Below are 11,213 nucleotides of genomic sequence, written 5' to 3'. Positions count from 1 at the left end.
GGAGTCTTGGCAACAAGTCAAAGGTCATACACACACAGAGAGAAAAAAACTATGAGAAGTCACAAATTAAAATGAAAACAGCCCCCCTAAATGTTCAACTTCAGGGTTGGGGGGGGTCCAAAAGTCCTGCCAATATACAGAATACCTATTTCAACCATTAAGCCTTTACGTACCCCCCCACAAATATCAAGCCCCTCCCCATATAATAGCCTTCAGTGGGACTGCCAGAGTCTTTATATAAACTGATGAATACAATAATCAATCAATCGATCGATTACAATCTACTGTCCACAGACAATACATACAGGTGACTTGACAACGCTTCACGACCGATACATTCATTATCAAAACAGTGTTATTAGACCGTCAAGAGGAGAGAGACCCCCCCCATAACCCCTCTTACCCCAAAACCAGCCATTACTACCCCACTAAACCTCAACCCCCATCCTATCCCCCCCCATAACCCCTCTTACCCCAAAACCAGCCATTACTACCCCACTAAACCTCGACCCCCATCCTATCCCCCCCCCATAACCCCTCTTACCCCAAAACCAGCCATTACTACCCCACTAAACCTCAACCCCATCCTATCCCCCATAACCCCTCTTACCCCAAAACCAGCCATTACTACCCCACTAAACCTCGACCCCCATCCTATCCCCCCAAAAGGCCCCTCCTCCTAGGGAATGTGTTTCAGCAATATGGAAAGGAGGAAGGACCTTTGCCAACCAAAAACAAACGTTAAAACAAGAAAATATTCTACATTGGGGTTCAGGGAATATTTCTAGGTGAAGTCCCCCCCCCGTCTTTCTTTCTGCACCTCTATCCCTCCTTCATCTCTTCATCTCTCTCCCGTCCAGAAGGGGGCAGAAACTATGTACATGGGTCCGGGACAGACAGAGAGAGAATGAGGGATGTAACAGATGGATATAATAAAATTAAATTCCAAGTATTAAGGGAAGAGGTTAAGATATGGAAAAGTGACATTAAAAACAAAACTAAAACTGAGGGAGGAAGTGTCGCCGAGAGCAATGATCAAAGACCAATAAGATCACAATAAGCCCACTCACTTTAAAACAAAGTGCTGCCGTCTCCACCCACAACGCCTTGTAACCCCTCCCCCGAAGAAGGTCCCGCATCGTTATTGGCCGCTGCCACCTCTTCTGCCAGGGAGGTGGGGTCGAACCCATGCTCCGCCCCCAGGGCGTCGGCCTCCATCTTGACAGCGTCTGATTGGAGGAAAGCGGAGTAGGCGTCACCCTCGGCCATGAGGAGCTTGAGCTTGGGGATCCAGGACTTCCTGACGACTCGGCGGGCGTTAGTGCACATGTCAGCTGCGATGGCGTTCATCTCGCTCTCCTTGAAGCTCGGGGCAAAGTTCTGGCAGTAAACTGTTGAGGGAGGAGAGGGAAAGTTAGGTGTGGCAGACAATATAGATGCACTGTAATGAGAAGAAATACAGGTATATGATTACAACACGGTGTAGCACTGAGTGTGTGAGGCTTGTTCGGTGTGTGAGAAAGCAAAGCTGTGCACTGGAGTGTGTGACGCTCACACTTGACGGCGTGCAATACTCTGCTGTCCAGGGGCTTGCGGCTGGGGTCGTTGGTAGAAGAGCGGATCCCCGTCCCACAGCTGTTAGCTAGAGTACTCCTGAGAGAGGATAGAATAGTTATATACAGTATCATTTACTGTATGTCTTCACAAATCAATATCATACTGACTAAAGCGCATGCACCGTTGCACAAAAGCAAGCGCACAAAATGTACACGCTTCCAACGCTCAAACACACACACCCTCCCCTCACCTGTCGAAAAAAGAAGCCAGCAGCCTCCTCAGTAGGACCTTGTGGCGCGTGCCGGCGCTGACGTGACAGTTCATGAGCTGCGCGCGGGAGATGAACACGGAGGTACCCGTCACCAGCTCCAGTCTCTCTGCAGGATCACCCTCCTCGTACAGCCGTGGGTGGCACCGGTTACCTACACCAACCAATCAATCCATTCAAAATGCATTCAAATGTATTAAGCCTTTTTCGCATCAGCTGCAGGTGGCAGCGGTTGCTAAATCAATCAATACAATTTATAAACAGCAGTTGTTTTTACAGTAACAGTATCTTGGTCTACACGCAGGTGGCAGCCAGCAATTGCCTATGAATCAATTAAATGACTGAATTCAGAAATGAGTTGCCTCAGACATGTGAGTACAACAGTGCACACATTACAACTATAGTATTACTTGAAAAAAGAAAATGTCCACTATAGTATTAAAAACTAAATGAAGTCTGTGTGTGTACCTATCTGGGTGATGAGTTCAGCGGGTAGCGAAGCCAGGTCCTGGCGTACCCTCACCCCCCTGCCACCCCGGGTCTCTGCCGTGAGGTGCTCTGGTAGGGACTCCACACGCTCGCTCGCTACTGGGGTGGCACAGAGAGGAGGGCACACATTACACATGAATACACACGGCTACATTAACACACGGCTACATTAACACACGGCTACATTAACACATACAACAGGCTATAATGCTTGTCTGCTACTGGGGTGGCACAGACAGAAGACACATGTTAAACATGAATACACACAGCCACATTAACATACACACAGCTACATTAACATACACACAGCTACATTAACATACACACAGCTACACTGAACAAAAATATAAACGCAACATGTAAAATGTTGGTCCCACGTTTCATGAGCTGAAATAAAAGATCCCAGACATTTTCCATACGCACAAAAAGCTTATTTCTCTCCAATTTAGTGCAAACTTATTTACATCCCTGTTAGTGAGCATTTCTCCTTTACCAAGATAATCTATCCACCTGACAGGTGTGGCATATCAAGAAGCTGATTAAACAGCATGATCATTACACAGGTGCACCTTGTGCTGGTGACAATAAAAGGTCACTAAAATGTGCAGTTCTGTCACACAACACAATGCCACAGATGTCTCAAGTTTTTAGGGAGCGTGCAATTGGGATGCTGGATACAGGAATGTCCACCAGAGCTGTTGAATGTTCAGCTGCCTCCAATGTCGTTTTAGAGAATTTGCCAGTACGTCCAACCGGCCTCACAACCGCAGACCATGTGTACAGCGTCGTGTGGGCGAGCGGTTTGCTGATTTCAACTTTGTGAACAGAGTGCCCCATGGTGGCGGTGGGGTTATAGTATGGGCAGGCATAAGCTACGGACAACGAACACAATAGCATTTTATTGATTGGAAATCTGAAAGCACAAAAATACTGTGACGAAATCCTGAGGCCCATTTTTTTTTAAAGGTATCTGTGACCAACAGATGCATATCTGTATTCCCAGTCATGTGAAATCCGTAGATTAGGGCCTAATTAATTTATTTCAATTGACTGATTTCCTCCTATTACATTTTAGTTATTCAGCAGACGCTCTTATCCAGAGCGACTTACAGTTAGTGAGTGCATACATTTTTCATACTGGCCCCCCGTGGGAATCAAACCCACAACCCTGGCATTGCAAGCGCCATGCTCGACCAACTGAGATACACGGGAGGCTTATGAACTGTAACTGAGTAAAATCTTTGAAATTATTGAATGTTGCATTTATATTTTTGTTCAGTATACATAGTGTACAAAACATTAGGAACACCTGCTCTTTCCATGACAGAAAGCTATGATCCCTTATGGATGTCACTTGTTAAATCCACTTCAGTTTAGATGAAGGGGAGGAGGAGACAGGATAAAGCCATGGATTGTGTGTGTGCCATTCAGAGGGTGAATGGGCAAGACAAAATATTTAAGTGCCTTTGAATGGGGTATGGTGGTAGGTGCCAGGCGCACCGGTTTGAGTGTGTCAAGAACTGCAACGCTTTGTGTATCAAGAATGATCCACATCCAGCCAACTTGACCCAACTGTGGGAAGTATTGGAGTCAACATGGGCCAGCATCCCTGTGGAACGCTTTCGACACCTTGTAGAGTCCATGCCCCGACGAATTGAGGCTGTTATGGGTGGGTGCAACTCATTATTAGGAAGGTGTTCTTAATGTTTTGTACACTCAGTGTACAACTGGCTATAATGACATGCAGGCCTAGCTAACACACTCTCCTGCAACGGATGTGGGAGAGAGGAGAGGGTACATGTAAAGACAGATATTCACACTTAAATATGCCTCTATTAATATTGACATACCTACAACTAGCATTAATGTCCAGACATAAGCAAGCACACACACACACAGAACATAAAACAGATAGCATCATAGAGTCATACTAATTCCCCATCCTCTTCCAAATCACGATTCAATCAGCTTCCTAGTTCTTCCCTCCGTAATCTCCAACTCATCTCTTCCCACATCTATCAATCTATTGTTCTTACCTGAAGCACCAATATGCACTCTTCCTCCCTCCTCATCCCCCTCTCCTCTAGGGCTGGGAATTGCCAGGGACCTCACGATATGATATTATCACGATACTTAGGTACCGATATGATATGCATTGCGATTCTCACAATTCTATATGTATTGCGATTTTATACTGCGATTTTATTGTGAATTGATGTTCCAAATATATTGCTCACCATATGTCTGCTGCAGAGAGACAAGAGAGAGCCATGAGAAAACGAGTCTTGATCAGTCATGGAAATAAAAGTGCTGTAAACACATTGGCTCACTATTTAAAAAGGAGATGGAGGCCTAGCTATGGGATGAAAAACACCAGAGTTTTGGTGCAGGTACAGCTGACTAGCACTAGCTAACGCTACCTAGCAAATTATTAGTATATATATATATATATATATTTTTTTTTAGCGATACTTGGGAGTCAAATATTGATTTAATATCGTCCCAAAATAATATTGCGATATGTAACTATCGATTTTTCCCCCCATAACTACGCTCCTCCAGATTCCTTCCACACACCAACTCTCTCTCTCACCTGCGGCGGCGCCCACGTTGAGCATACTGTACATGGTGTACATGTTACAGATCTGCCTGTACTGCTCTTCGGTGCTGTCGTCGGTCACTTCCTCTTCCTCCTCGTCATCATGGTAACTGAGGGGCGAGTCGCTGGTGTACATGCTCAGCGTCCCCGGACTCGTCCCGTCCGGCGTCCCCACGCTGCTGCTGTTATGGTTACTGTTGTTGTTGTTGTTGTTATGGTTACTGTGGTTAACAACGTTTCTGCCCGTTGCATCTTGGGAGTTGCAGTTGTTTGATGAGGCGGAGGAAGAAGAGTAGCGGGCGGCTTTCCTGGACCCCCCTCCTCCTCCCGACCCCCCTCCCCCGTCGCCGCGGTTCCCCCCTCCCACAGGCGCTTGGCGACGGGGCTGCACACCACCGAGTAGGACGTGGCCTCCTGCTGAGAACGAAAGAGAAGAGAAGACAGTAGCTACATAACATCTATTTAGTTTGTCATCCGTTCATCATGTGAGAGGGCGGCCAAACTCGTGTGTATTTCTGCTTGAGTATTTCCTTGCATGGCACAGGGGACAACGAAGTTCACAGCTTCCACCTTTGACCAGAGGGGTATACTACAAAGCAGCATCAATGATTTAGCCAGCTAACTTTGATTAAAAAAACTGAAATAACTATAGAATTTCTGGTTCATTAAGAAAGCTAAACTTGTTCAGTCAATTAAACCATGCCCATTTCAAGCTTATCTTTCCAAAAAATATGTTATTTGAGAATATTTAGGCAAGTTAGGCCTCCTGTAGCTCAGTTGGTAGAGCATGGCGCTTGCAACGCCAGGGTTGTGGGTTCGATTTCCACGGGGGGCCAGTATGAAAAATGTATGCACTCACTAAAACTGTAAATCGCTCTGGATAAGAGCGTCTGCTAAATGACTAAAATGTAAAATGTTAGCTGGCTAACTCATTGATCCTGCTTTGTAGTATTCCCCTCTGCTCTTTGAAAGACCTGATGTTCCACTGAAGAAGATTGCATCCCCTCCCAGATAACAGATATCATCTACAACTTTTTTGTTGTTGTTGCCTTTATTTAACCAGTAAAGTCATTGAGAACACATTGTGTTTTATAATAACGACCATTTCATTTCTATTTCATTCCTTCACTATGACAAATAACATGTATCTTCTTTGCCAACTCACCTGCTGTGGCTGTGGCGTGGGTTGTGGCGTAGTCACGCTCTGCTCAGTCTTCACCCTCGACACCAGCAGGAGGGGTGTCAGGCAGGAGGCGGGCCTACACGCTGCCGTCGAAACCACCCCAGCCCCTCCCCTGTGGTTTGAGTGACAGGGCTCTGGGGCTCTGAGGGCGGAGTCTCTTCTGCGTGAAGACCCTGGGAGTCACAGCTAGGGGAGGAGACCTGGAGGGAGAATATGCAAATGAAGAGGTAAATAAATCTGTGAAAAATATGTAAATATTTAAGACTATGTAAAGTGGAAACTGGAAAGCTTTGACAAGGAGAACCTTTGTTAGCCTAATGCAGGGGTAGGCAACTAGATTCAGCCGCGGGACGATTTTTATCGGAGCGAACGGTTGGGGGGCCGGAAAATTATAATAATAATTTGTACAGTGCAAATTAACCCCAACTAAGCCCAAAAAGAGATTGTATTTAAAAATAACAATAATTTCATACCTTGATTACATTGAGACATGATCACGTCTCTTTTTTTTGTGTAGGAATACTTGGGAACAGATTTCCTAAATTAAACAAATGTTTGGCTGAATTCCGAGTGATTTTAGTCTCTTTTTTTTATACCAAAAACAAAAATCCTAAAATAAATAAATAAATATATATATATATATATTTACTAAAAACTTGGGGGGCCAAAAGAAACCACCTGTTGCCGACCCCTGGCCTAACGAAACAATCGACTTGTGCTGTCAGTTGCTGTCCATATTGCAGTCCAATTATCTACCAACATCTACCTATGGTGATCACAGGAGTTGGCAAGACAGCCACAAACAGGTTTCTACGGTTACACTAGATACCTTAAGGAAGAACTCTGTGCCCTTCTCCATGATCTGCTGGATCTGCAGGAAGCCTGCAGTGTACATGAGGAGGAACTGGTCCCCCACGTTCATGCTGAGGCGGCCCGTGTAACAGAAGGCTAGGATCTGTTGGAAGCTCTGGGGCTGGACGGCTGGGGGTAGCTCCACCACACTGCTCTTCCCTCCAGCGTTGAACAGGTCCCGGAAGTAGGAGCTACTGGCTGCCAGGACCGCCCGGTGCGCCTGGGGAGGGATGGAGAGAGGAAGGGATGAATACATATACCGTACACAGGCTTGTTTTTAAACAACCTTGAGGTACAACCAGAGAATATTTAACCAGGTACCCTAATCAAAAATATATAACTGTTGATTCAGTCCTGATTCAGGCATTATCAGATCATTCTAGCCTAACAGTTAACTGTGTTTTAGTTCAGCCGTCGCCCTAGCTTGAAGTCATGTCAATGTGGTAAATAAATAAATAAATAGGTTCAGTTTACTACAAAAAACATTGATATTTATCAACTCCTACCTTGAAGGCGTGTCCCTTGACAACCACAGAGACGTCGCAGTAGAGCCCCTGAAGCCTCTGCTCGTTGAGACACTCCAAGACGTTGTTGCCAAAGTTAGGGATCGCCATCTGTAGCGTCTGAGCCATAACGCTCTAGCCCAGCACCACCCGGGTCTATAACAGGGAGAGAAACTGTATATTAGGTCTATGTCATGGGTATGTCATGTCATGACTATGTTATGTGTGGTATATTAGGCAATGTCATGTAGGCTACAAAGTTAGGGATCGTGATCTGTAGCGTCTGAGCCATAACGCTCTAGCCCAGCAACACTGGGTCCTATAGCAGGGAGAGAAATTGTTATATAGGCCTATGTCATGTAAGGTATATGTCATGAATCACTTCCTGTTTGTTGTTGTTTACTGGAGAGGCGGGGAGGGGGGAGAGAGGGAAAAAGGGAGACTGGGATTTAAATAAGGAGAGTGATGGGAGGGGACAGAGTGATGACTAATACACTTAATAAAGAGTGATAGAAAGAGAGCTCCTTTTTAAAATAGTCAATTAAGTTCCTTGTCTTATTAATTTCAAATCAACATTTTCCAATTCTGCGGTGGGTAGCTGGCTTTCGTCCTACCTCATTGTTTTGTTTTTGAATGAGACAAGAGAAAAGATAAGGTAGCAGAACTCCATTACATAATTATTTGGTTTTGTTTGGTTTGTTGCCATCCAGCCTTGATGTGTCTGATCACAAGTAGAAAGAATGGCTGCAAACTTGCCTCTCCACAAAGAACCCTTAAAAGTTTTCCATTATTTTTGAAGACTTTGCATTGAAGAAGACTGACAGAACTTTAATTGACTGGCACATAAGATACCATGATGCCTTTTAATTTTGATTATTTTTAGAGCACTAACTGTGTAATTAACCACATGTGACTGGGAATTAATGGAAAGGCCATGACCATGAGCCACTTGGCTAATAAGAAACACTATGATGGGGATTAGGCCTATTTAATAACAAGGTGTATGTCAAGCAAAGCTAATTTCATTAACACTCATAAGATTAAACAATGAATGGACCTATATGTTGTCCTTAAAGACCGCTGCTCAAGTGCCAACTGAATGAAAATAGCCTATGTAATAGCCTAAAACAAACAAATGTTTTTGATTTCCTAGGACCTTGGCTAATTAAGATATATGGTATTGCTCTTCCCATACACATTTGTATCTATGTAAGTTAATATACATGTATTTCTCCATTAAAACTATATAGAGAGAAAGAATGCATCACAATTTGCCTACTGCCACTGCACAAGATAAGAGAGTAGAGTTTTAACTTTTCAATAATTATTCTCACAACTAAGAATTAAAACAGGTTGAACTTAATATTTAGCCTAGTACATTTCCTTATCATCAACCTGAGAACATATTGCTTCATTTTGATTGGAGGAATGCAGAGTAGAACCAATCAGAACGACCACCTAAATCCATCATCACATTAGGTTCCATTTCCTCTGGGGACACAACATCCAAAAACACATAAAGGCAGTTCATTTAACTGATTTGACCTCTAACCCCCTACCTACACGTAACATATGGCCACACGTCACCACCACACAATGTTTATGTCAGGATTATGTCAGGGCCAATAATATTACATAATCTGAATGAAATTCCATATTTTTTGCTGATGCCAGCTGAATTGAAGTTTTACTTTATTCAAGCATATATTTATACTTTATTAAACCTCTAACCCCCCCTAGCCGTAACATTATATGACAACACACCACCACAAAACGATTAGTCGAGAGGATTATATTACAGGTTAAGAAACGAAATGTTATTTTTTTTCTGATGCCACCTTATTTTATACAAGACTATGAGATCAATGAATAAGCGCACATTCAGCAATATAATCGCATACAAATGTAAAAATATGTTTTATATAAATGTTTTATATAAAAAAAATGATAGCCAACAAAATCAAATACTATGATATTCAATTTCCTGGTTTGGGAGGTGAAAAGGTAGCCACAGTTAGCAAGTAGCAAAGCTAAAAGCTAATGCTAATTTGATGTTAACCAAATTAAATGTCAAATTCTTGAACGCCCAAGGCATCAATTGAACACTGTCAAGTAAAAGCATTTGCTTATTTACTTGAAAACATTTGCTTTAAAGAGTAAATAATGAAGTAATCTACTTTGCATCAGCGGCATGTGGCTACATTATGTAGCAAGCCTCCCAAGAGCACGAATAATATTAACTTTAAAACGGAATATACTGTACATCAATTAATCATTAATAGCTCAATCTCACATGGAAGGTTAGCGGGAGAGTCTCGCCGGTGCCCGCCAAGGGAAGACTAGAGGCCTGAACAGCGGTAGAACAGCCAGCCGGAGTGGCCAGAGAGAGCTATCCGTGCCCCGTTGTGTGCCAGTATCTTTGCCCTGTGAGATTCGGAGCGCTCGGGCTGGCACGGGCCGGGGGGCAACGGAAAGAGCGGACGGTTGGATAACAAAAAAGAATATCACCGGTTCTCTCTCTCTCTGTTTATGTCGATGCAGCGCTTCATCTGCTCTATCAAACTAGCTAAAAGACAACCGCACGAATTCCGTCACAAAAATAGTAGAACAAATAAAATATTCAGGAGTTCGCATCACCCGCAGCTCTCGCCCCCCACTCTGTGCTAGTACTGTCGGTTAGAGTTACCTCCTTGGGCCTAGGCTAACTACTCGGGATACACTGTACTTTTTTTTATTTTGGGTTAGCCCATCGCATGATGTAGCCCGCCGCTAGCTGAGTTATCACCCAAATTAATTATTTGTCGCCCGAAACAATGGATCAGCCAATGAAAGTTTCGTTTAGTAAAAACCCGATTTAATATTTTCTGTAGTTATTTTGGGGAGGTAGCCAGGGGGGTAAAGGGGGGGGTCCCGGTCGACACTCAACAGGTCAATCCGGGACAAACCTAGGCGAGTAACTGGGGGCGAGTCAGACTGAACCATGCATGCATGCAGCCAGCAGGGATATAGCCTACGAGTTCCTGCTAGACAAGACACCAATTTAACCAGTTAACGACAACACGAGATGTGCATCAACCCCCAATCGAATTAACCATTTATGTTAGGAGTAGACTCATTCTACTGGGAAAATGTCGTTTTCGTCAACGAAACATCCAGGTAAAACCCGGCCGCGTTTCAAAAGTTGAGGAATAAAGAGCGAGAGAGAGCGGATTGCGGTGAACTCACCGAGGAAAGGCAGGCTAGGCAACCCGCGGTGATGGCAGGCAGTGTGAGTGTGAAACATAGACCGTAGTTATATAGCCACTAAAGCAGTTAAAGTTTTGTTGGCGCTGCTGTTCGGTGTTCCTACTCAGCCCATCCCCCCTCCACACCTTCCCAAAAACAATAGCTAACAAACCCGCCCACTCCCCCCAAAAACTCACACCGAACCGCTCTCAATTCCTCCTCGAAGAAGAACCACTTCACCACGGCTAGCCGCCGCAACCACCTCACCGACTTCGCGTTCCTCTCTGACCCTGGTAAACCGGGGTGAATCCTGGTAAAACTCACCCCCTCGCTATAATCCTTTGGAAACTGTTTCAATGGAGGAATAGCGCAGAAGCGTTCGGTTCTCTCCCTCTCGCTCGCTACAGGCAGCCATTCATTGTGAGTGAGCACAGCACAGGTGGAAAAGCAGAGCGCAGAGCTATCGAGGAAGCCCAAAACGGTACGACGTACACCCAGGGGTGGAAGAAAAGATCGCGCCAGGGGTGGAAGAAAAGA

The 11,213-nt window shown here is 44.5% G+C and overlaps 1 protein-coding gene across 1 annotated transcript; it reads right to left on the bottom strand.

Annotated features, from left to right (window-relative positions):
- Positions 1-645: 645 nt before the first annotated feature.
- On the bottom strand, positions 646-10,961 carry nacc1b (nucleus accumbens associated 1, BEN and BTB (POZ) domain containing b). Its single transcript, XM_045211686.1, is given in 11 exon segments — positions 646-1,391; positions 1,556-1,653; positions 1,808-1,979; positions 2,294-2,413; positions 4,908-5,256; positions 5,259-5,330; positions 6,115-6,189; positions 6,192-6,296; positions 6,926-7,168; positions 7,455-7,607; positions 10,874-10,961. Coding segments are annotated over 10 exon segments (1,680 nt in total). The 5' UTR covers positions 7,581-7,607; positions 10,874-10,961; the 3' UTR covers positions 646-1,071.
- Positions 10,962-11,213: the final 252 nt, after the last annotated feature.

Source organism: Coregonus clupeaformis, chromosome 38 (assembly GCF_020615455.1).
Source record: "Coregonus clupeaformis isolate EN_2021a chromosome 38, ASM2061545v1, whole genome shotgun sequence".
NCBI classification, from domain to species: domain Eukaryota; kingdom Metazoa; phylum Chordata; class Actinopteri; order Salmoniformes; family Salmonidae; genus Coregonus; species Coregonus clupeaformis.
Note: the sequence above shows the minus strand (reverse complement) of the source record. Positions and strands in the feature narration are given on the sequence as shown.